Source organism: Martes martes (assembly GCF_963455335.1).
Source record: "Martes martes genome assembly, chromosome: 14".
Taxonomy (NCBI): Eukaryota; Metazoa; Chordata; class Mammalia; order Carnivora; family Mustelidae; genus Martes; species Martes martes.
Window position 1 is genome coordinate 69,710,284 of NC_137902.1, and position 27,637 is coordinate 69,737,920.

The following is a 27,637-nucleotide window of genomic DNA, read 5'->3' on the forward strand; positions in this document are numbered from 1 at the left end:
GTAGGACCAGACTGCCCATGTACCTTAGGACCGCACAGGTCCTCACTGAATTAACTACCAGGCTAACTCCCACAAACCAGGCTCTAGGCTCACCCAGGCACCAGGCTGGTCCCCATTGCCCTAGCCCTCAAGCCAGCTTCCATGAAACCCAGATTCCTGGCCCATCCCAATACTGGGATAGACCCTGGGCACTCGGATGCTATATCCTCACCAGTAGTAACTAGCACCTGGTTGACCCCCGTAAACCCAGGCTCGAGCTCATCTTCATAGACCCAGGCACCAGGCTGGTCTCCATGTACCAAAGCACCAGGCCTGACCCCCTGCTGACCCAGGCACCATATCTGTCCACCCAAGGACTCCAATAGTAAGCCTGCCCACAGACACCACCAGAGTCTCTGGATGAGCTGACTGGTGAAGGGCTTTGCCTGCCAAAGCCAATCTGTAAAGACTAGAAGAGGTAACTACCTCCTCAAATGCACAGACACCAAGGCAAGGCCGTAAGAATCATGAATATTCAGGATATTCTAATTCTGTGATGTGGTGTGTGTTAATCACCTAACTCTAGGGTGGAAGTTAAAGGACAAAAGCATTAAAAATAACTATAGCTACAATAATGAGTTGTGGATACACAGTATAAAGAGAGGTAAATTGTGACACCAAAAATGAAAATTATGAGGGGTGACAGTAAGACTGTAGTGTTACTGCATGCAATTAAAGACAAGTTATCACCTTAAAATGCACTGCTATATCTATGAGATGTCTTGTGTAAGCCCCATGGTTAACTAAAAAATAAAAACTCTTACTAGATCTGCAAAGAGAGAGGAGAGAGAGAGAGAAGAGAATCAAAGATACCAAATGAAAATTACTAGTTCACAGAAATGAAAGCAAAAGAGGAAGAAAGGACTAAGGGTTCTGCAAAATAGCCAGAAAACAATGAAATGGGAATAGTAATTCCACACGTATCAATAATTACTATAAGGAAAGTGGGTTGAATTCTCCAATCAAAAGGCATATTGAACAAGGCCCATCAGTGCTGCCTGTGAGAGATCACTTTAGCATCAAACACATATATAGACTCAAAGAAAGGGGTGGAAAAGGATATTCCATGAAAACGGAGACCAAAAGAGAACATGAGTAGCTATACTGACATCAAACAAAATAGATTTTAAGTAAAAAAACTGTAATAAGATGCAAATGAGATCATTACATATTGAAGAAAGGGATAAATTAAATGAGAAATTATAACAATTATATATGCACCCAATATTGGAGCACCTGAATATATTAAGCACATATAAAAAGTTCTTAAGGAAATGATAGAAAACAATACAATAACAGGACTTTAATACTCCACTTTCAACAACGGAAGGATGGTCCAGATAGAGTATCAAGAAGGAAACATTGAACTAGAACCACACCTTACACCCAATGGAGCTAACAGACACATACAGAACATCCCATCCAACAGCAGCAGAACACACATTCTTACACGGAACATTCTCCAAGATCGGTCATTTGTTAGGTCACAAAGCAAATGTAAGAAGATTTAAATCATACTGAGTATTTGTTTCCTGACCACAGTGGTATAAAACTAGAAATCAGTAATAGAAAGAAAACTGGAAAATTCACAAATGTGTGAATATTAAACATACACCTGAACACCCATGAGTCAAAAAAGAAATCAAGAGATAATTTTTTTTTAAAGATTTTATTTATTTATTTGATAGAGAGAGATGACAAGTAGGCAGAGAAGCAGGCAGAGAGAGAGGAGGAAGCAGGCTCCCTGCCGAGCAGAGAGCCCGATGCGGGGCTCGATCCCAGCACCCTGAGACCATGACCTGAGCCGAAGGCAGAGGCTTTAACCCACTGAGCCACCCAGGCGCCCCAAGAGATAATTTTTTAATCTAAAAATAAATGAAAATGCCATCTTCCAGCCCTAAGGTGAGAAATTTCTGAAGCTCTAATGTCCAACACGGTGACTATAATTAACAATTCTGTATTCTATGCTGACAGTTTACTGGGGAGTGCAGCTTTAATGCTTTACACACACGCAGGGGCAAATGATGTGAGGGTATGAAAGTGCTAACTAATCTTACTCTGGCAATCACTTCACAGCCTAGATGTGGATCAGATCATTACATCATCCACCTTAAAGTTATGCATGTTCTATGTCAATAATATCTCAAAGCTGGGGGAAAAAAGAAGAAAACAGATGTGATGCTTACATGGATACAGTGTTTGGGGTTCGGTGTTCTTAAACTTTTGTCTCTATGACTTACTCCATAGTTTGCCTTTTCACTGGCAGCTTAGGTACTTATAATTGGCTTGTGACAAGGAAATTGACTTAAATAGGCAAGCAGGCTGCAAAGAAAGGCTTATTCAGGATCTCTCTGTTGGAGAATGCCATTTCAATCAACAATGTTGATGTGCCCTTTTATCCTTTGACCTTGTTGAGGATCTGAGTAAGAATCATGATTGACAACTTCTTCTGAGCTACCTCATTAAGAATAATTAGAAAATAAATTAAATTGGGACGCCTGGGTGGCTCAGTTGGTTAAGCGGCTGCCTTCGGCTCAGGTCAGATCCCAGCGTCCTGGGATCGAGTCCCACATTGGGCTCCTTGCTCAGCGGGGAGCCTGCTTCTCCCTCTGCCTCTGCCTGCCTCTCTGTCTGCCTGTGCTCACTCTCTCTGACAAATAAATAAATAAAATCTTTAAAAAAAAAAGAAAATAAATTAAATTAACTTTTGGAAACAACATAGATATAAACTCTTTAACTGTTTTTCATATAGTGTTTCTTAAATAATTTTCTTTTCCTCATTGGCACAAACCCTTATGCCTTCCTTTCTCCTTTATATTTCAATGATAAAACCTAAAGACAAATTGGATAATGTGGTAAGATGAGCTACCCAACAGAAAATGCCTTTTGAGATGACTTTAGGATAAGAGCAAAATCTTGCAAAGAACTTATAGAAGAGATACACAATTTACTTTATGTTACTGTATTAAAAGAAACTTTTTATTTTAGTTGCAAGCATTCCTCAGATAATTTTAAAAAGGAAATCCTTTGCATGACTTCCACTCACTCTATATCCTTTACAATCTATAGACATGTAATTAAATGTGCTGTCAATGTTCCAGTATGTTAAATGCACATCACAAATGCTAACACATCCTGGGCCTATTTTGATCTGCTAATAAAATATGGCTTTCTTATGAAAGTTGAAAAGGGTAAGAAACTGCTACTTACATAATTTAATTTATGTGAAATTTAAATTTTACATAAATTTAAAATATGTGAATTTAAAATTATGTGAAAGTAATTTTTAAAATGAAGAAATACTCAAATTTTGTAGAATTTACCTAGCAGGAACATTTAAATCATTTAAAGTCTGCTTCTCTCTCTGCTTCTCCCCCATCACCATCCCCCACCCCTCTCTCAGGCTCCTGCGTACACTCTCTCTGTCTGTCTGTCTCTCTCTCTCATGCATGCACACAAAAATAAATACATAAAATCTTTTAAAAAAAGAAGTTCACATTTGGGCACAAAGACTAACATATTTGACAATACATTATAAGATAATCAAGTATAGTAATATTCCCTGTGAGCAAAAATAACCTTAAAATGTTTGCTTGATCTCATCAGACTTCTACTGACAATTTCTACCCCACCTTTTTTGTACAAGCCCCTGACTTGTCTTTATTTTGATTACTTTCATCTGTTAACTTCTTAATAAGAATGCGTTTCTCTCTCTCACCAAATGCCAGCCATGCACAAGCCTACTGCTGTTGATAGACTGATTACAGTGAAGCGAAGTAACTTCAGAAGAAAACAGTAGCTGAGGGAGCCACGGTCTCTACCATAAAGTGTCCTAACGAAAGCCTTGATGGCAAATGTTACTCGATAATGACTTCAGGGGGCATTACCAGACTATGCTGTTGGAACATCTTAACCAAATCATATAATCCAATTAATAATAACACCGGATGAGGGAATCTTTCTGTCTTCAGATTTCACTCCTATGTGTATTTATCTGGAAATGAATATTCTGAAAATCAACTGAAAAGATGAGAATAGACTCTTACTGCTGCTTGTGACAAGCAAACTGAAAGTAAAATAGTTGTGCAACATGAAATTTAAAGAGAGACAAGAACGCCTTTGAATGAGAAGCCAGATTGCTTGGAACTAAGCAACTAATTCAGTGTGTGTGTGTGTGTGTGTGTGTGTGTGTGTGTGTGTACAAATGCAGGCTTCTAAACAAGAGAGTTCAGATGACTTTGGGTATCCAAACTGATACCAGAGGAATGCTGAGAAGAGTAGATGTTTCAGGAGATCTGTAAGTCTTTCTTGACCTTTCTGCTTGATCACTTGGACACCAGTACATTTCAGGACTACAGAGGAACCAGTGGATGACTGTGAGCAGCCCTCTACCTTCTAAACCTGGGCTTCAAACATCATATATGCCTCTATTAAATTTAATCTAAGATAGTGTATCTAACATTGATATCTGCAATAAGAATTCTAGCATATTTATGTTTATTCAATCATCAGTGCCATCTCATATGACTACTTTTATCCTTAATGGGAATGTACCTCATGATCACATACATCAATAAGATCACCCCCCCTGAATATTTAAGGGAAGCCAAGAGATTCTCTACTGTCTTTTGATCAAAAGAGAAAAATAGGAATGACTTTCCAAATATATTGTTTCTAAAATAATGATACTGTAAAAATTAAAAGTGTATCTATTCTGCCTGTACAATTTGCTAGCTGCTATTCTAAGAAATTACCATAGATTATCTCATTTATCCTTATTGCAATTAATCTATGAGGTACTTATACTTGCTATTATTCCTATTTATGTTAACTGAGGTATGAGAAGTTAATAATCTGTTCAATATTATGTTACTATTAAAGGCCACAGTTAGGATTTGAAATTAGGTTTTCTGACTCCAAAGCACATGTTCTTACTTTTGTACTATATTAGGAATCAATTGCTTTAACATCTGAAAACACTCTCCCAAAAGATTTGAAATGACTAAGAATTTAATGACTTATTTCTTTTATCCATTTTCCATGAAGGAGAATATTCCATAGTACCACAAATATATTGAATGATTACATAATGTCAAATACCCTGCTGGGTGATAGAATAATTCATTGATAATCATAGGCAGCTGGTAAGGAAATAGCTGTGTGAAAATTCTAAGGTGACACAAAAGTATTGGTGGTTTTTGCGGTCATAAAATATTTGGTATCTGAGGTCTTCGAGTTTTATTTCTTCAAGTACAATTTGACCAAGTTACAAAAGACCTTGGGACACATCTTGCTATTATTAGGATATTGGTGTAGTCTTGCTCCATGATTGTTCTTCAGTGCAGACAACTGGATTGTTGGCATATAAAATCCTAACAGAAATTTTAGTCAGTTGGAGACAAGCGAACGTCTTCTCCTCCCTTGTTTTTCCATTTTTCTTCTTTCTCTATCATTCTGACCTCTCCACAGTCTTCCATTACTAATCCCACAGAATCTCAAAGTCCTACAATACTGACTTATCCCTTCTTTTACCTCAGTAGTAGATTTTCACATGTAGGGGGAAAGCCATTTCCCCCCTACCTCTCTAGGTTCTTGGCTGAAACCACCCCCCTCACCCCATAATGACAAATTAATAGGAGAAAACCAAAATTAATTACTCACAAAGCTATGAGACTCAAAGGCAGCCAGGTGGTTGAGGTTTATATACATACCATCTTGGACTAAGGAAAGGGACAGGGATCTGGAGCTTTAAAGAGGAGGAAGACAATTCACAGGATAATGTGAAGAAGTGTTTGGTAAATAGATGTTTGCCTTGACATGCAGACAAGTCTCTAAGATGAAAAAGTTATCTCTAGTGATAACTGTCTTGCTGGTATAGGCCTCCTTTCTAGATTCTCTTACACTGCTAAAAAAAGGTAAAAGGCTTTTCCTGACTCTGTTGGGTCTCAATTGCCTTCAGCTCTGTGTACCCGAGTGACATATTTTGACCTGGACCATCCTGCTCCCCTTCACACTTCTCCTGAGGTAACATTAATGATCCTATCTTAAGACAATTTGTTGTTCATTCCTTCTCCATTACTTGGATATGAGAATGATATTTCTAATATTAAAAAGGAAAAAAAGATTAAGTTATAGTGGGCTTTGAAAAAGTTGTGTAAATTTGGTTGAAGCCATAAATTCTTGTGTTCAATAGATAATTGCTGAGAATCAATTATGTTCTAGAAAATCTGCCCCGGGACACAACCCTGAGGAATAGAAGATCTGTCAGTGAGGAATCAGATATTCATAAACTGGCAGTAGAAGAGAGAGTTATGAGAGTATATATCAGGGAACCTGAGGGTTGGAAATGGTTTCTTTGAGAAAGTAAGGCATACACCAAAATCTAAAGGATATGCAAGTGAATGATGGGCTGAGAGTAAAGATTAGAAACAAGAAATACTGCAATATGGAAAAGTCTTGAGGTAGCTCAGGATGGAGAATAGAATGCCTAAGGAAAAGAAACAAGTCCATTTGGAATGTTGACAACAAATGAAGGTACAGGAACAGATGGGAGAGGAGAGAAGAGGAGGCCATATCATACAGGTCCTGGTAGGCCTTACAGTTTGGTTTTCATTCTAAAATCAGACTGTGCAGAGGATTGCAGGTCATTAAAAAAATGTTTTAACCTAAAATCAATGGCAAATCATGAAATGGTAAGCCAGTTGTTCCTTATAAAAGATCATGCAGATTAAGATATTAAAGAATGGGGCAAGATTGCCAATAGAGAAAATAGTTACCAAACCTGTTTGATAAGTAAGAGATTGGATCAGTGTGCTGACACTGGAGACTGAATGCAGTAGGTAGATATGAGAAGCTTTTTTTTCTGTAGGAATTCAAGACTTGTTGATGGATTCAGTCCAGGCACATGAGGGAAATGGTTAAACTCGAAGGTGATCACCTGGTTTCTGGTTTATGCAGAAGTGTGCTTATTCACTGATATAACACATACTGGAATAGGCCAGGTTTGGGCTCAGGATAGCAATATGTTTAAGAAAACTTTGATATTCCAAGTGTAGGTATCACCTGGACAGTAGGACCCAGACTCAGAAGAGAGATCTACAGCAAGTACAATATGTAAGTGATTAATACAGCCATGGCACCTACAATACTACAATATAAATATGCCCCTCCCCCAAAAAACACCAAACAAGTAAGTGGGTTTTATTGAAATTTTATTGAAAACACATTGTTTGGCCTTAAAAGGACATTTTGAAAATAGGCTAAGGTTGAAATGTGGTTTTCCTGGCTTTAGTGACTTCCTGGTAAGGAATGAGCATGTTTTGACAATTTTGGATTGTTGCCTTTCTGTAACCCATCTGTGCCATGCTCTATCAGGCTTCAGTGAGAATAGCATATCACAGATTTAGTGCCTTTAAAACCAGGATATTATGTATTTTTCTAATACTTCTTTTTGGGTTTTAAATCCAACTTGTTGCATGAGATTATTTAAAAATACATGGCTTATTCTTAGCTTGATGACAAATTTGCAAAAATATATCACACTGAGCATTCAGATATTTGTATTCATAGCCTGTACTTTACAATAAATTGGTTATGGGAAGCAGGTAGTGGCCTAAGAGGTTAGAAATTTGAGGCATGAAAAACAATGAATTTGTGATTTAACCAGGACAGTCAAGGATGAAATTAAATAGATTAGGGAACTCCATTTCCAAGGTACAAGCGTCATCAACTAACCTGCCTTCATGTGCTGGACAAATTATCCATAGGCCATGGAGAACAGCATCACCCAGCCCCCAAATTGCTTTCTAATCTTCATTTTGATGTCCATTTGGATATTTTGCATACACAATACATCCCTGGCTATTCCATCCAAAATTACTTTCTTTTCAAGACAATTCTGAATATACTTTGTTGTTGAAAATATTTTTGGGCCTTTCAAAACTAATTAATCATGCTTTCATGAATGCATCATTCCAAAACAAACATTTTAGCTGTTGTGAACAATGCTATTAATAGGTTATTTTTAGATATCTGACTAATCTCTCTTCACTAGCATTGTTAGTCTTTAAAAAAATTACATCACTTTTGGTTTGATCACAAATAACTGAAGTATTTGTTAGATATAAGACTATCTTACTGTGGGGGCGGGGGGATGCCTGGGTGGCTCAGTCGTTAAGTGTCTGCCTTTGACTCAGGTCATGATCCCAGGGTCCTGGCATTGAGCCCCTTGTCAGGCTCCCTGCTCAGCCGGAAGTCTGCTTCTCCCTCTCCCACTCCCCCTGCTTGTGTTCCCCCTCTTGCTGTGTCTCTCTCTGTCAAATAAATAAAAATCTTTAAAAAAAAAAAAAAAAGACTATCTTACTGGGGTAAGGGGAAGGTAGAGTCTGCTGGAAGAGGAAAGCTTAGGGAAAGTCTCCTAATGCAGACTAAGTGGGAGGAACCACAGCTGAGCCTCTATGTTGAAGATGTAGTGAAAACAGAGACTTCCAGCAGCTCTCATGGAGGTCATTCGAATGGGAGGTTGTAGCTGGGCAGACTGTAGTTCAGGAAAAATCAACACACGTTCTTTTAGGACCATCTCTTAAGAACTGGTTACTAAGGTGGAATGTAATGAATATGATGGTTACTAATGTTGTTAAGATGATTATGATGGCGATTTGGTCTGATGAGCTCTTGTGAGAAAGACATACTTGTCTTTACTGTGGTGTAATGTATGGTATGGACCATCGTGGGCACTGAAGGAATGCAGAGAAGAGTCACTGAATCTGGGCTAACAACAAGGAAGATTTTCTAGAAGAGGGGATGCCTTGCCAGGTTTAAAAAAAAAAAAAAAAAAAAAAAAGAAATAGAAGTCAAGCCAGGGAAGAAGAGAAGGAGGAAAGACATTTGAGCAGATGGCACAGCCAACAAGAATTGGGTTGGTTGTGACTAGGGAATGGATCGAGTGGAGGGGTCAGGGGGTTAGTTGGAGCCGGGAGGTAGGGAGTTGCACTTGGCTTAGCTGAGTAGAGAAAGCATATCCATACATTTAATGATACCCAGCTGGTGAAGGAATACTTTGGAAAAGTAACTACTCTCTAAAGGACAAAGGGAAGAGATGTTTGGTAATGTGAGAACTGCTTCTGGAAAGAACTGGTCAGGTTTCGTTTATCCTCTTCTGCACAAATGGCCTCTGCCTTCTTGTGTATCCCATTTCCACTCCCCATATGCATTGTCTCTTTTTGCTTTTAATCATTTATGTTGTCAGTGAACTGATTAAGGAATTGCCTCCACATGGACCACGTTGCCCTACACCTGTGTAATTGTTTATGCATCTTTGTTCTCGTTAATCTCTAAACTGTTTCACCTGAGACCTTTGAAGAACAGAGCTGTTAATTTTGTATTCCCATGTTCGCACAGTGTAATTCATCTACAAATTTTCCTGAATGAATGAATAATGTTTGAATGAGTAGAGGAATACAAAACTAGATGAAAATATATGAGAACATGAAGTAAAAGACAAATTCCAAGTGGGGATGTGGGCAAGTTTTCATGAAATAGGAGAAATCATGTTCTACCAAAAGGAGCAGAGCTTTGCTGGGCAGGAGAGAGGCAAGAATGAATTCAGTTAACATAACTTCCCTAAATATACGAAGTATGTTCCTGCAAGAGTCAGGGGTCTGATATAGCTGAAAGGCACAAAGCTTAATTGTAAATAAACCATGTTGAGACCTGACATCTTTGGAAATGTTGTCCTAAACCACTTAGATTACTCCAGAGGAAACATATACGGTTTTGTGCAGAGAGCTGCCATTATTTTACCTTTGATTTGGGTGCATGAATGTAATTCTCACAGGATGAATCGATGAACACATGGTGATAACAAAGCTTCTGGGAGGTGGTGAGGAAATCCTTGCAAGAGCAGGAGTGACTGTGTATGTCGGGGGTGGAGGGAGGAAGAGGAGTATAATTAGTATGAGATATTTTAAATCTAAAATGTTGTGACTTGGAATTCCTTGAATATTAATGAGGAGGCAAAGAAAAACACGGGAGACCTCTGAGATTTTCAGCTTCACATGAGACAGCATGTACCTTACAGTATAGAATGGAGCATACTGAAGGCTTTATTATTCATGCCCGTGTGCATAATAGAGTTTGAATGAATGAATGGACAAATGAATGCATGAATAAATAACCTCAGAATCTTCCAAATAACAGACATACTTGGACAGCTTTAAGCAAATCTGTCTTACACTATAGTCAAAGGACTGTGCTTTGGAGCTATAACTGCCAACACAGCCCCATCAGGCTCACGGAAGACCTCCCAGAGTGCTTTACGTCTCACAAGCATAGCTGTGACATCTTGTGGGCAAAGGCTTCACATGTTAATTATTATGGATAGTATAGCTCATGGTACTTTTTACATGTTCGTTATCATGAGACTCTTGGCAAGGTATTAGCAGGGTATTAGACGACAAATTAGTCATCTCTCCTGATGGACAGGCACTATCCTTAAGGTTCGTTCAACATAGGGATAATAGACTGTTCAGAAGTAATTTGTATTTACCTTTTCACAGAAAACATATAAATGTACTTTGTAGTATTTGCAAGCCGATCCATAATAAAGTTTAGAGATGCTAATGACATATATTATCAAGTTACTATGTTAATATTACATTAAGACTGGAAAATCTGAGAGAAGGATTTTATGTATTTCTTTTCCTCAAGTCATTATGTGATGTATCTGTTGTTATATAGTGCTATTTATATCTTTCAATCCACACTAAATATATACATATATTCTTTCTTCCTTTCTTTCCTCCATTTTTCTGATCTGCTTCCATTGATGACTCTATACTTTTGACTCCAGACTGGCAATATGAGGGTAAGATGACAAAAATAAAAATGCCAAACAACCTCATGAACACTGCTTGTCTGTCTTTGTTTTATTCTCTTTAGAACATTATTAAAATTCTATTCACTCCCTTTAATTAGACCCTTTATCACAATTAAAGTCCAATTATGTTTGTTTCTGTTGTGAAGCTTTAATTACAATTTATCCTTGTTAATCATTCCTTTATGTTATTTCTTTGGGTTAAATTACCATCCCATTATCTCTGTCCTGAAGGACTTCTGCTCTCCAGTGGTCTCTGCTGGTGTTTTCTCAGTAAGATTTGAGTAGTTTTGTGGTGTACGACGTGATTGTGCTATGATGTTGCAAGGAATCTATGTGGTTCTCATGAAATTTTTTTAAGCTAAAAAATTATTAAAAGTAAAGTAATGATGCCTATCGATTTGATTGTAGGATTTTTCTTTTTTAAATACCAATGAATTTCATCTCAATGAATTTCATCTCAGGGTGAGTGTCCTACAGTTGCTTCTTCTTACCTTTGGTTGTTTTCTCTCTTTAGATTGCAAACTAGCTAGGGGAGGACCACCAGCCACCATAGTTGCTATCGATGAAGAGAGTCGGAATGGTGAGTGGAACTTCGCGTTTTACAAATGACTTCTCTTCTCCTTTCAACCCCAGATGTGTTACGTGGGGAAAGTACTAAAGGAAAGCTGCAGCCCAAATCCACAAACAGCACTCCCTTAATTTCTTCCCTGTACAGGCTTGAATTAGGACCTATGCTGAAATGCTTTACTTGTTTAATATAGGAGAAACTTCTCCTGACTAGAAAGGTTGTTCGTTCTTGATCGTAAAGGAGCATTTTACTCAGGGTCAGTCCAAGAGAGTGCTTCCAGATAGGGCTGGGGTTTTTCTTTGTCAGTGGGTAGAGTTGACTATCATGCGTACAAACACCTGGTCACTTAAGTAAGATACACTGCATTCCTCCAAAAGAAGTGGACCACAAGGTAAGCCTTCCACAGCCCGCTTACGCTGGCCGGAATCTGGCAAGGTTTAAGCTCCACAGTTCACCAGACATGGGCATTTATAAATGGTTAATGGTAAAACTGAAAATTCTTGGGAACAGAGAACCTGACCGAAGGTTCTGAGAACAGAGGAAGAAGCTTGCGTGTTGGTTCAGGTTGTCTGCCATGAAGAACAACTAATATCAAATCCATATTACAGTCTTCAAGAAGTACTTTTCCTTATCAAAACCAAAAATAAATACATTTGGCGCTTTGTTCTACAATTCTCTCTGAGCCTCTTTTATCTTCAATGTGTGAGTGTTTACAGATTCTTCTCCTCTGTTAGTGCTGCAGTAAAACAGTATCTCTTGAGGCTTCATTTCTATTTCAAACTACTCTAAGTGTGCGAGTGTGCTCTGAGGCACAGTTTGTGTACTAATTCCACAATGGACTTTCCACTGGGCTTCCATTGGGTTTATTTGGTCCATGTTTTCTGTCTGCTTGAAAAAAGTCTGTCTTCCAGACTTATATATACATATACATATGGGGCTTATTAGAGAATGATCTTTTTTCCTGGAATTTAACCCACATATATCTTGAAGCCTTCTATGACATATGTAATACCTTCATTGTGCCATGGTAGAAGCATTCCTTTATTCCTTCGAAGAGTTGGCCTAATTCTTTTTCTTCTTGCATATCCTTTGAAATTAGCCAAAAATGTCCATAGCTTTGCTGACCTCTATTTAAACAAAATAAATGATCCGTACTAAATTTTAGCAACATTTAAAAAATCACAAAACCTTGAGTTCTCTCATTATTTTTATAAAAGCCAGTCTGGGGTGCCTGGGTGGCTCAGTCATTAAGCTCCTGCCTTTGGCTCAGGTCATGATCCTAGGGTCCTGGGATTGAGCCCCACATTGGGCTCTCTGCTTAGCAGGAAGCCTGCTTCTCCCTCTCACGCTCCTCCGACTTGTGTTTCCTCTCTCACTGTGTCTTTCTCTGTCAAATAAATAAATAATATCTTAAAAAAAAAAAAAAAGCCAGTCTGTACTGAGCCTGAAAGCAGACAAAGTTGATGCATTATTATGATGTTTTTGAATAAGTTCAAAGTAAATCTTATGTGTGTCTACAGAAAATGAAAAAAAAAAAAAAGAATCTGGAAAATTTTTTTCATACATGTAGAAAATCATGGTTTATTTATCATTAACTATTTTTGAAGTACAAATCTGTAATATTTCAAAAACGAATCTACAAAGAAAACAGTTTGTCTTTTTAACCAGAAACTAAAAAGGGGAAAAAAATAATGATAGAATGCCATTCTCTATTTTAGTTTCTTTATTGTTCACTGATTAACTAGAACATATAAGCTGAGTTGAACTGAAACACTTAGTTTTATTAAATAATTTTGTTTTAACATGTTTTAACATACAGAACTTATTTTGCCAAATGTCCTCAGTAATGATGATATTTTGCCTCCTTTTTATGACTCAGTCCCATTTTTCAAAGGACCAGGAGCTCTGCAGACATGTTACCATAGAGTATCCGATAATGCGTGTGATAAACGTTCAATATTTGTGTTGTAGAAGCAAGTGGCATGATACAGCGTAGGAACGTTGTGTTCTTTAATTGGCATATTTTGTAGAAACTGCCAACTCCTCAGAATCCTGCCAAAGTCATTTGAGTGTCATCACAAGGAATATAAATACTTGTCTAGAGTCTAAATGTTTGCATTTTTATTTTACATTAAATTTCTAAAAATATGATCAAGTGAACCTCTGCCAAAGATTATAATACAGTGTGCAGTCATCCTTCTCTCGAAAGTCTGCAGGAATCAATGCATGAAAATGTGTTTCGTATTTTTCTTCAGGCCATCTAAGAAACTTCCAGTCAGACAGTTCATTCTGAGCCTCCTCTTAAACTCCCTTAATTTCTCTTTTTCTGAATCTTTTAATTAGTAGCAACAGAACGTGTGGGTATTTGATTTTATCAATATAATACACATCATTTTTAAGTTTGGGGACTTCTTAAAAGAAAGGCAGAGGGGCAGCTGGGTGGCTCAGTCAGTTAAGTGTCTGACTTTTGGTTTTGGCTCAGGTCATGATCTCAGGGTCGTGAGATCGAGCCCCCACACTGGGCTCTGCAGGGTCGTGAGATCGAGCCCCCACACTGGGCTCTGCACTCTGCAGGGAGTCTTCTTGAGATTGTCTCCGTCTCCCTCTCCTTCTGTCCTTCCCCACCACTCGTGCTTTCGCTCTCTCTCTCTCAAATAAAATGAATAAGTAAAATCTTTAAAAAAATAAGGCAGAGCAAATCCCTTATGAAGCCAAAATAGTAAGTTTATTGTGTGTCAATTTACCTTTGGTTTGCTTTATTGATGTCTACAGGTAAATGATCTGTATTGCTAAATATGTCCTCCAGTAAAGTAGAGCTTTTAATAGCTCAGCTTTTAAAAAAAAAAAAATCTATACTTAGTTTTCTCATGTAAGTCACTGACGTACATTTGTAGAATGTCTATTATTTGTCACAGGCTTCTGCATCATTCATAATTTTTAGACTCTGTGGGATGGGAGTATTTCTTCTTTGTGAATATGTATGCTAAATGCATTTGCACAAATATGTATGTTTGAAAGAATTAGTGGGTGGAGAGCCATAAACTTCTTAGTAACTCTGGACTCTTTTCAATTCTTCCCCTTTTTGATCATTATTCTCAACAGCATAAGAAGAGATCCTTATCTTGCCCACAATCTGAACCAGGAGTTTATTTTCAACAAAACTATAAGAAAATCAAGCTTTGGTTTTAAGGACACACAGTCAACACAAAAATAGGTAAACCCTGGCTCCCGACAACCATCAGAAATCTGTCAAGCTGGTAACTAAAGTGGACTCAGTGTACAATCATATTTAGAGATGAGGATGTGTATAGAGAAATGGACCTGGATGTATTTTCTTGCTCAGGAAAGTGAGAAATATATAAAAATTCCTTCTGGAGTACTTATGTCCACACAAAAGCCTACACATGGATGTTTATAGCAACTTTATATCTAATTTCTAAAACTTGGAAGCAACCTAGATGTCCTTCAGTCAGTGAATGGATAAACTGTGGTGTATCCACACAAATTCCGTGTGAAAAAGAAAGAGCTGTCAAACCATGAAAGACAAGGAAGAATCCTTTAAAAATAATAATAATAATTTATTTTTAAATTATTTAACACACAGTGTTATAATTAACACACAGTGTTACATTAGTTTCAGGTGGACAATATGCTGATTTAGCTATTTTTATTTTATTTTATTTTTTTAAAGATTTTATTTATTTATTTGACAGACAGAGATCACAAGTAGGCAGAGAGGGAGGAAGCAGGCTCCCTGCTGAGCAGAGAGCCCAGTGCGGGGCTCGATCCCAGGACCCTGAGACCATGACCTGAGCCGAAGGCAGAGGCTTTAACCCACTGAGCCACCCAGGGGGCCCTGATTTAGCTATTTTAAACATTACTCAGGGCTCGTCAAAATAAGTATACTCTTAATCCCTGTTACCTATTTAACCCATCCTCCCTCCTGCCTCTGCTACCCACCAGTGTGTTCTCTATAATTAAGAGTGGTTTCTTTAAAAAAAAAAAAAATTAGAGAGAGAGAGTGGTTTCTTTGTCCCTTTTTTTGGTTTATTTCCTCAATTTCACATGAGTGAAGTCATATGGTATTTGTCTTCCTCTGATTGATTTATTTCACTTAGCATTATACTCTAGATCCACCCATGTTATTGCAAATTGCAAGATTTCATTTTATACACACACACACACACACACGCACACACACACATATCTGTTTGCATTCATCTATCAAGGCACACTTGAGTTACTTCCATATTTTGGCTATGGTGAATAATGCTGCAGTAAACATACAAGTGCATTAATCTTTTTGAATTACTTTTTGGGACTTTTTGGGTAGATAATCAGTAGTGAAATTACTGGATCATATAGTAATTCTATTTTTAATTTTTTGAGGGATCTCCATACTGTTTTCTCTAGTGGCTGCACAGTTTGCATTCCCATCAACAGTGCATGAGCGTTCCTTTTTTCTCCACATCCTCACTAACACCTGTTGTTTCTTGGTTTTGTTTTTGTTTTTTTTAATTTTAGCCGTTCTGATGGGTATAAGATGATATCTCGTTGTGGTTTCGATTTGCATTTTCCTGATGATGAGTGATGTTGAACATCTTTTCACGTGTCTGTGGACCACCTTTATGTCTTCTTTGGGTAAATGTCTGTTCATGTCCTCTGCCCATTTTTTAATTGGATTTTTCAATATTTGGATACTAACCCTTTACTGGATAAATCATTTTCAAATATTTAAATTTAAATTTAAATATCTTCTCCCATTCAGTAGTCAGTCTTTTTGTTTTGTTGATTGTTTCCTTTACTGTGCAGAAGTTTTTCATTTTGATATATTCCTAATATTTTATTTTTGCTTTTAGTTCCCTTGCCTTAGGAGACCTACCTAGAAATATGTTGCCACAGCAGAGAATGTTCCTTATACCCTTGAAAAGAATGTATATGCTGCTCTTTTAGGATGGAGTGTTCTGAATATATTTGTTAGATCTATCTGATCCAAAGTATCATTCAAGGATACTGTTTCCTTATTTTCTATTTGGATGATCTTTCCAGTGTTTCAAATGAGGTGTTAAAGTTCCCTACTGTTATTGTACTACTATTGGTCACTTGTTTTGTGCTTGTTATTAGCAGCTTCATGTATGTGGGTGCTCTCTTATTGGGTGCATAAATGTTTATAATTGTTATAACTTCTTGTTGGATTTTTCCTTTTATGGTTATATAGAGTCCTTCTTTATCTCTTGTTAGAGTCTTTGTTTTAAACTCTATTTTGTAGATGGGTAGGAATCTTAAATGCACATAAATAAGTGAAAGAAGCCAATCTGAAAAATCTACATATGTATGATTCTAACTGGAAAGGTAAACTATGGAGACATTCTGGAAAAGGCAAAGTTATGGAGAAAATAAAAAATTCTGTAGTCTGGGGGTGAGTGGGACAGAGATAGATAAGCAGATCACAGAGGATTTTTAGAGCATGAAAATACTCTGTATGATATTTTAATGATGGATTTATGTCATCATACATTTGTCTAAACCCATAGAATGCACAATACTGAGAGGAAACCTTAAGGTAAATTGTGGACTTTGGGTGATTATGATGTGTCAGTATAGGCTTATCCTTAATTAAAAAAAAAATACCATTCTCATAGTGGTGTTGATAATAGAAGATGCTTTGTGTATGTGGGCATAGGGGAATATCTGTCTGTCCCTTTCATTTTTTTGTTGTAAACCCAAAACTTCTCTAAAAAAATAGTCTTTGGGCACCTGGGTGGCTCAGTGAGTTAAGCCTCTGCCTTTGGCTCAGGTCATGGTCTCCGGGTCCTGGGATTGAGTCCCACATTGGGCTCCCTGCTCAGCGGGGAGTCGGCTTCTCCCTCTCTCTCTGCCTGCCTCTCTGCCTACCTATGATCTTTGTCTGTCAAATAAATAAATAAAATCTTTAAAAAAAAAAAGTCTTTAAAAATCTTTCCAGAAGTATATATTCTAGGTTCAGTGGACTCTGAGTTGTTTATGGCATTGAGTCCTTACTGGCAGGAGGGAGGAGGAGTTACACGGGGACCATGGATAGTCTGCCCCCAAGTGCCAGCTACTATATGGCAATAGTGGCATGGCTTCCAAACAGGTTTGAGGACATCCAGTTCAGGCTAATCCTCAGAAACTGAATAAGTGCATAGGCAGTGCTGAGGCAAGAGGACAAGAAAATTACACTGTGTGATTGTACACAGTGTACAAAAATACACTGTAATTGTACAAAATGGGAAGATTCAGAGGCAGAGGATATCACTATCTAAATGATGGATTCAAGACCCATCTTAAAGGTCCTTTATAGATTTATAGTTGGAAAGATATTTTGGGCTGGCAGCAAATTTAAGAAATGAACGATGATGCTGAGTGTCTCTAGAGTTTGAATGTAGCAGCCGATAAAGGGGGCCACAACTGACTCAATGGGGAAGTTTGCTCTTTGTTCTCAGGGAGCATTTCAAAGCCAAGGTATGAATGAGATTGAGGATTATAGATCCCTACATGCTTCCTGGAATGTAGAGGAGGTCACAAACAGGAGTGATGACTTCATTTTGTCACTCCTTCCCCACAATTGCTCTAGTACAAGTGCACAGTCAGGGGAGGGAAGGAAGGGATGTGGAGGTTGGTCCCTCACTTGAAACAGTTGTGATACAAGGGATATTTAAGTTCCTCAGCATTCTTTTCCTTCCATTGCCCAAACCACTAGACTTATAAGAGGAGGAGATTACATTTTTATGTTGGTGTTTTTCTTTCCTTATCATTTGCAGTTATATACACTTGAGTTTCTAAGAAGGAGTTCATCAGATTCCACCCTCCATACTCCAAAGGGTTCCACATGAAATTACACACAGACCTAGTAAAAGGGGACTTGTGCTCATGGACAGAAAAAAATCTTCAAGTAACCAACATGTTTTAATGAAAATTCCCAAAGTTTAAACAAAGTGTGATGTGATAAAAATCTTTGACATCCAAGTGTTCAGAACTCATCAGTTTTGCCTATTTTTACTCATTCTTCATCATTCTCCAAAGAGAAAAGAGTCTAAACTGGCTGCGGTTTTGTACCATCAGAATGGAAGAAGCGTAGGCTCTTTATGGAATGGTACATGGTAGAAGATGATGCGAACCACAGCTGTGAGACTGCATGGGCTATTCAGGAGAGGCGGAACTGAGGAACCAAGATGGCAGGTGTCAGGCAGCTGGGATAACTGTGTTCTTTTCAGGTGAAGTGAGGGTCTCCCAAGAAGTTGTGCCTGCTGGGAATGCGTAGTAGGTGCAAAATGTTTCAATAACCGTTGTCATAGACAGATTCCTTGGCTCTTGTAAATATTTGTAGAAATGTTGTTAAAGATTGAAATTCTTATGTGGACCTGTCATTGAACCATTCTTCCTTCAGTGTGTCAAAACTGGGACTCTGGTTTAAGGTGTCCCTAGATTTAATTCTCTTGTCTCACTGTCGCTGTCTCTTTTTCTCATAATCAATAACTATTTTGGTTATTTCAAATAAGGAATATAATGACCAAGTGTTTCCAACATAACTTATATATTAAATAAAATTTGAATTACAGGATACCTTCTGAGATATGACGCTTTTGAAAAGTTGTATAGAGGTATAGTCATGAAAAAAAGGGAGGAAGAATGGGGTGACTATGTCTTATGAGAGGTTTGGAATGTTTGTTTTAAACCACTACTTTCTGTAGCCACTTTAATTCCATCTCTTTTGTGCATTGTCATCTCATTGCTATTGTACAATGTTTGCTTCTTTCTTTGATGTCTTCATTATTTAATCCCAGAATAATTCTATATCTGAACTATGAAAAATTAAAAGACAAATATAAAACAGACAAAAGAAAATATGGTTTTATGCAGATGACTATATATTGTATACTGTACATTAGGAAACACAGCAACCGTGGCAATGACTGAAACTGCAAAGATTATGGTGAATTAATGGATGACTGCACAAGCCTATGAAATACTGATGTAAGACTAGAATTTTGTATGGAGTTATGAAGGATCATCAGTGATGACATCAAGCAATCAATTTTTCGCCTAATATGCCACTTTTGTTTTTTCTGGATAAGTAGGAAAAATATTTTCTTTTTGTTCTATAATTTGTAACATTCTAACTTGATTCTTAACTGTGAAAGAAATTACATATTTTTATAAGACATTACTGGTCTTCTGGCTACATTGCTGGTGGATGTTGCATAGGACCAAACTCATGATTACGAATTTCCTTATTGTCATTTTATTGTGGAATTTCCCCAGTCTTCACCAAGTCATTCTGAGTTCTTTCCAGTGGAAGATGGACTCAGAAATGAGGAAAGAGATTTTTTCATCCAAAATACATTTGCCGACCTAAACTGATGTTAAAAAAAAAAAAAATCGTGCCCAATTCTTCATGTATTTTAATCTTACTCTTACTATAATGCCTATAAGACAACTCTTGTAAGAGGAAACAATTTGGCTCTTCTCATTACGGTTTAAACTACATATGCAGTGGTGCATCCTGCTTCTTTCCAAAGAGTCATTTTCTAAAAGGTCAGCAGCTTCAAACCTCCTGAGTATATAACTGAAATGATAAGTAAATAGAAAAGTTTCCAAGCATTAAGGAAATAGGTTGTTATTTATCTCCTCAAGTTATCTAGAATTTTATTGACATTAAATCATATATTATAGTTCATTGATGATCTTTCTTTGCTTTTTTGTTGACTTTAGTACCCAATATGCAGTGAGATTGCGGGAGTAATGGAAGGATCATAAAACAAGGGGCAGGAAAAATGCAAAGGGCAGAGAGAAGTCAGAAAGGCCAGCAAGCCAGGGCACTTGATATTAGGAAGACATCTCTGTGAAAGTTAGCAGCCCCTCCTTTACTGTTTACATTTCAAAACACTAACGTTATTAACAATGGTGAAAAGATTCAGTAGTGGAAAATAACCCCTGGTCTCTAAGGAAGTAAAAAGTCCATTTAAAGAAATTCTACTCTAATTGTATTTTTCCTTGTTGTTTCAACCCTTTCTTTTAATCACATTTCTAATTATAATAGGACTGAATCATATAGAATTAAAGTGTATTACACACACTCAACATACATACACGATCCCAGATGATGCTGTTCTCATGAGCCTTTTGTCTATAGAGAGTATCTGCATCATAAATCATTATTGATTTATTTGTGTAGATTGTTGGAACTCAGGCCATGGGCCATGGTGGGCAGTAAGAGTGAGTCTTTATATTAGGCAGAAAAGTCTGTTAGGTTCTGTCCACTTATAACCATGCAGTGTTTTGATTGTTTGTCTTGTCAGAGTAATAGGAAATTCTGTATATTTAAGATGTCATTGTAATTTAAATTTTGATTCCTTTAATGAGCCCAAAAAACTACATCTGTGTGTCTCATGTGGCCTGTAGGCCACTGATATTTTAACTTCTAATTTAGGCAGCAAAGACGAGAGAATTGAGTTAGGATGGTGTAAAAGATAGAGGTTCTTCTACATGGGAGAAACAGCCTCCTGAGGGTGAGTTGGCTTTGAGTTTTCTCTGCATATCCCAGACACTCTTGACGCGTAGGTTGTGTAATTTTTGAGTTTAGTTGGGGAGTGAATCCCTGATGGAAATTACTTAGGAACTTTGGGATAGAAGAAGCACCAAAGTTTAATTCCAGGGGATATTCTCTGCCCAGAACCTTCTAAGAAATGTCTGCATCTGTCCTTCCACATGTGTGCTCTCCTTGGGCTTGATTCCACCATTCCCTGGACTCTGGGTCGCCCCCCACCCGCCACCAAAGACTTTTCTTTCCAAATTTCCCTGAGTCATGAATGGTTCTTTGATTTCTTCTGTTCCTTGTGATCAAATATTGGCCACTAGATTATAATGTTGTTATTGAGACACAAAAATGTGATGAAGGTCAGTAGTCTCACTGCTGAATAGAAAGGAGTAATAAACATTGTACAAGGTTGTGAAACAATAACCAGGATGGTATGAAACATTTCTTAAACTTAGCATAACTCCTCTAGCAGTTTTCAAAACAAATGTTCAAATGCTGTGTATTTCTAACTGAAACTGTTAATGTAATTCAATTAAATATGCTTGCAAGTGTGCTATGAGGATTAATGCATATGAAAGTACCAGGTATCCCTTTATCTACAGCTACTTCACAGGACCCTGAAGGATGTGCTAAAGCTTAGCGCTTATTTTATATCTGTATCAGAGGATGCAGTTAAAGCAAATAGTACATACTTATTCCTTAGAACAAATAAAAAAGGAATGTCTTAATTGTACTCAGTCATGAAAGATTTGGGGAATCCTCACAGCTAGGCATCATTAAAATAGACTCAGCTTGGTTAAAATACAAATGAGCTTATCAAATAGAATGTATAGATATGCTAATAAGTATGTGGGCTTTCTTTTTAATCTACTCAAAGTACATGCCACTGGTGACCAGAAGCAAGTTTTTTTTTTCTGTTTGTTTTGTTTTGTTTTTTATTATGTTATGTTAGTCACCATGTAGTACATCATTATTTTTCTTTCCCATTAAGCAGTAATTTTTATTATGTACTATATAGAAGATGAAATATTGTACAGGGTACAAAGATTATATGTAAAGGAGTTTATAAAGCTACACTATTCTTTTTTTATCTTTTTTTTTCAATTTTATTTTTTTTTCAGTGTTCCCGCATTCATTGTTTATGCACCACACCCAGTGCTCCATGCAATACGTGCCCTCCGTAATACCCATCACCAGGCTCACCCAACCCCCCACCCTCCTCCCCTCCAAAACCCTCAGTTTGGTTCTCAGAGTCCACAGTCTCTCATGGTTCATCTTCCTTTATGATTTCCCATAATTCACGTTTCCTCTCCTTCTCCTAATGTCCTCCATGTTTTTTGTGTCAGTTCTTATTTTTGTTTTCTAGGTTCCACATTTTGCTAGACAGCAATTAGTCATTCTTAAGTCTTGAGTGCTAGCGGCTTAGCACTGAACATTGCTCTTAACTCAGGACAACCTGGAAACAAAGCTCCTTCTATGACAAGAGCATCCATGTTCTTTTCCCTGCTCTTGCTTTGGCCAGTGTTCTTCTTCTGGTTTGTTTGCTTTTGAAAATATACAAATCCACAAAATAGTTATTTGAGTTTTTGCATGTGTGTGTGCTTAAGGGGGTTGCTTCTTAAAATGGTTTTGAGGAGAAAAGGAATAGCTTCCAGTCGAGGTGTGCAAGGGAAATTACCCTCCTCAATTTCTCTACAGGGTTCATTTACTATCCTTCCAAGTGTTTATTTAGTGATGTGAGAGTTCTTATTGGCAACAGACTAAAGGTTACAAATGAATTCAAAACAAATTAAAAACAAAATGAATAATTCAGTGGCTACCCTTGAGACTTTGTCTGAAATCTTAGAAACAATCAATTTAAGATTTCTTTGTAGCGAATAAGCTTTACGCAACACTGTTATAAGCAAAGTTGTCCTTTTATTTTTCGTGTTTCTAATGACCAATTACTACCTCTACTAGGTTTCCATGCTGTGACAAGTAGCAATTATGAAAATGAATTTTTTATTTCTATTATTTGAACATTCTTTTGACACCTTGAGTTTTGCTATCTATAAATGATACCCCACGATGAGCAGGCTCTTGTCACTTAATACCATTTGTTTTTTGAAATCTGTTATGAGTCCCAGAAGTAATTATTTCAGCTCAATTTCAGTCTGTTTCAAAATGCCAGCTAAGCCCCACAAAATAGTATGTTTTTCCACTCTTTTCATTCTTTACCTGATGCTACTCCTTCCTTTTTCCCCCTAGTTGAGGCAAAACAATTAAAACGATATCTGACTTTGAGGAAACAAAATATCAGCAATTTGGAATTGAATAAGGACATCATTTTTATTTCCTCACATAATCCCAGTTTATGTACCAACGTGAAGTATTTCTAGATTAGAAATCCCTGTTCTGTATACAGAAACATCTTTATCATCGTGAATATTGTGAAATGTGTTTCACAATGTGAAACATTGATAGGAAACTGTAAACATTCTTATAACTATTTTTCTGTTTTTGTTTGTTTATTAGAAGTCTTCAGATATCATCTTTTGGGCTTTAGTTTTATAAAAACGTGCAGCTTAAATTAATATTTTTGAGATGTTATGTTTTATTTTAAGGACTAATATGAATTTAGCATTCTTTCCCATAGTATGTCTGTCTTTAATTTAAATTTAAATTTTTAAATGATTGATCATTAGTTAAAATTAAGGCTTGAGGAAGATGTACTTTCTGAATTCTGTGACCCAGTGATTCAGGAATGGAACAAATACTCCTGGTACATTAAGAGAAACTTCTTCTGTGAGTTTTAATACATGCATAAGGCATATAATTGTATTTATATTAACCCAGTGACTGAGAGACAAGGAGAATCCCCTGTAAATATATAGAACTCAGTTAGACTGTAAATATGAATTCATGTGCTGGGGGAACTATGGGATGGAAGAAAACATATAAGCCTGTGGCTAATATTTTTCTGCCAACGATTGATGGTAACTTTTATCTCCAAAGGGGGAATATTAGGATCATTTATAGTAGATTGCAAGTTTCATAAGAACAAAGAGTGTATCTGCTTTGATTCTTTGTTATGATGCCAGAATGTAGTGAAATGCCTTTAGGCATTGAAAAAAAATCTATTTTTTGACTGAGTGAATCATTAACAGGAATCCCACAAACACCAGCTACCATCAGGGTTAAATGGCACTTACCTGTCTATGTAGGAGAGTTGAGAGCATTATTATCATTAAGATTTTTCAAAATAATCTGCCACTAATCACAATTTACTGTGCACATAGAAGAATAGATATTGTGTCTGTATTACAAGGGAAAAGAAAGAAGCTTAATAGAACAGACTAGAACAGCCTGTTCTGAAAAGTCTAGTACTCCAAATTTGCCATCACTAGACTCAATAGAAACATAGGTCTCAATAAATATTCTTAATATAAATTCTTTAGATCTGCTACCATGTTTCCTGGGGGCTACCCCTAATTGTAGGCCATAGTTTTTCAATTATATGAGAAAGAAAAAAAAAAAGGCTAGCTATTATGTGAAAGTTAGCTTATTTAGGACGTTATAAAGTTCTAACACAAATTTTTGTTTTCTCTTTATTTCCAACTGGATTTTACTATTGAAACCACATGAGATATTTATATTGTTTAAGTAACTGGAGTTGTTGGTATGATAAATAAGAGGGAGAGAAGTTATAAATGCTTATATTTAAGCTTAAAATGTCATGTGAACACTACCATAGTTTATATACAAAGGATGTTTTTGTTTTTAATCGTTAAATCCTTATTCACATCGGAAAAAAATATTCTTTTTTGCCTGCATGACCATGTCCACAATGATGTGTATTTAGGAAATAGTTGTGATACTATTTACAAATAAGAGGATTTAATATGTATTAAATGAGGAACATCACCCCCCAGTGCAGGAAGTGAGGTACAGACAACCTCCTACGGGCTGTGGAACCAAGGGAGTCAGACACTGCCTCCAAGCCCTCTCCCTGCTGTCAGGAAAAAAAAAAACCCAAAACTGGATGAGTTCAGTGATGGGCTGGCAGTCACATGCAAGAGAGAAGCTACAGAAGCATAGCCTTCCCAGAGGGAGACTCCAGCCTACCATTGGAGAGGGGGAAAAAAAAAAGGAAGGAAAAGAAAAAAAAGAAGGAAAGGAAGGAAGAGAAATATTGATCATAGCAGCAGAGGCAGCAAGAGAACATTCCCGGATCCCCTCTTCCTCCAAGGAGACACTGAAAGAGGCTGATTTGTCAGTGGAGGTGATCTCTCCCAGAGAGAAAGGGAATACTCCAGCTGAGGGGGGGTGGCGAGCTGGAGAAGCCCACTTCTCCCCTCTAGCTCCTGGAGGACTTAGATGGAAGCTCTGCTCCCCGGGGCACAGGAGGATACTGAGAAAGAGACAGAAGAATTTGAGATGGTGGCAAAGGGATTGTGCTCTGCAGAAAGTCCACCCATAAGCCTCTGGGAGTTCCACCCCCAGATTTCTTTCTACTTGGTCTGCAGGAATCCAAACACCTATGCTAAACCCACACTGCCCCCACTCTGCGGGTGGCTCCTTGTATGTGCTCTCAGGTGCACCACAAAAATGACTCCCAGTTTAAAAAAAAAAAAAAAAAAAAAAAAAAAGGCTCCCTGTAAATAGGGAGCAGGCAAAGAAAACAGGCCACAGGCCAAGGTTGGAGGGCAAGGGGTAAGCTACAAACCTGAGCTATAGCTCCACCTTCTGGATTCCAAAGAGAGGTTTCTAATAGTCAGTCCGGTGAATTGGAAGAACCAAAGAAAACCTTAAAAATCTGCCCACAAGAGGGAAGAAGAATAGAGTAGATATACTTCCATAAAGACAGAAAACAAAACAAAGCAAACCTCACATAATGACACCACCATAGTATGTAATGCTGTGTGTGCTGAAAGCAATGGGCAAAGAGTTGAAGAGGTATCAGCTACTTCAAATATGAAAGCAGACGTGCCTCACTACAAGCGACATGAAAAATCAAGATAATATGGCATCAGGGAAAGAAAATAATTCTCCAACAACCAAGCCAAAGGCACAGAATATTGCAATCTAACTGATAAAGAATTTTAAGTAGCAATTTTGAAGAAACTCAGTGAGTTACAAGAAAAATCAGAAAGTAGCAATTTTGAAGAGACTTGGTGAGTTACAAGAAAAATCAGAAAGTAGCAATTTTGAAGAAACTTGGTGAGTTACAAGAAAAATCAGAAAGTAGCAATTTTGAAGAATCTCTGTGAGTTGCAGGAAAAATCAGAAATACAAAACACTGAAATCAGGAATAAAATATGTGAATAAAATGAGTTCTTTACCAGAGAGAGAGAGAGAGAGAGAGAGAGAGAGATTATATAAAAGAGAAAGAGAAAGAACCAAACAGATATCCTGAACCAAAGAATTTGGTGAATGAGATGGAGAATGAAACAGAGAGCATCAGTAACAGGACAGAAGGAAGTAACCAGACAGAAGGAAGAAAAATTGACTTAGAGGATAGGAAGTTTGAAATAACAGGTAAGAGAAAAGGGAAATAAGATTTTTAAAAAGCAAAGAAAGCCGATAAGAATCACCAAATTCCAAAGAATGACAAATACTAGAATAATCAGGACTCTAGAAAGAGAGGAGGGTACAGTCTATTAAAAAATAATAATAATAAAGAAATAAAACATAAAGAAATTATAGCAGAGAACTTTCCAATCCTGGGAAATCGTTTGGACATACAAATCCACGAAGCTGCTAGAACACCTATTATCTCAATAAAAAAAAAAAAAGACGTTCTCCAAAACACATTATAATGAAATTGTCAAAATGCAATGAAGAAGAATCTTAAAGGTAGCCAGGGAAAAGAGGAGCAGGACCTACAGAGGAGCCCTTTTAGGCTATCAGCAGATTTCCCTGCAGAAACTACAGGCCAGAAGAGAGTGGAATGGCACATTCAAAGTGTTGGGGGAAAAAAAAAACTAATCAATGTATTTTATGTAGCAAAGTTGTCCCTCACATATGAAGGAGAAATAAAGACTTCCCCAAACAAACCGAAGCCGAGGGACTTCACCACCACTAGACTTTCAAGGCTGTAAGAAATGCTGAAAGCATTCTTCAAGCTGAAATGAAAAGATGTTAACTAGTGACATGAAAACATTTTTTAAAAAGATTTTATTTATCCATTTGACAGAGATCACAGGTAGGCAGAGAAGCAGGCGAGAGAGGGGGAAGCAGGGTCCCCACTGAGCAGGGAGCCCGATGTGGGGCTCCATCCCAGGACCCTGGGATAATGACCTGAGCCAAAGGCAGAGGCTTTAACCCACTGAGTCACCCAGGCGCCCCAACATGAAAACATTTGAAAGTGCAAACACAGAGATAAAGATGAAAAATATATAGTGAGACACAGATGAACTCTATATTAGGATGGGCTATTAACCACTTGACTATAATATAAAGGTTAAAGGAAAAGTAGTAAAAATAATTACAGATAGCATAAATTTTGAAAAAAAATACTCAGCATAAAAAGAGGTACGTTGTGATGTCAGTAATGTAACAGGGAGGAGTAAAAGCCTGGACCCTTTGTAGGTGATCAAAGATAAGTTGCTATCGG

General features: G+C 37.3%; 1 protein-coding gene across 5 annotated transcripts in view; it reads left to right on the plus strand.

Annotated features, from left to right (window-relative positions):
• The window catches only part of PCDH15 (protocadherin related 15), a gene marked incomplete at both ends in the record, with an annotated part of 820,110 nt that overhangs the window by 103,047 nt on the left and 689,426 nt on the right, over positions 1-27,637 (plus strand). For 4 of the 5 annotated variants that reach the window (XM_080823082.1, XM_080823083.1, XM_080823085.1 and 1 more), the window contains one exon: positions 11,430-11,495. In XM_080823082.1, coding sequence (XP_080679208.1) covers positions 11,430-11,495 — 66 coding nt within the window. Of the gene's footprint in view, positions 1-10,888; positions 10,904-11,429; positions 11,496-27,637 lie in introns of all 5 variants that reach the window. The other variant, XM_080823084.1, reaches the window with a different exon arrangement.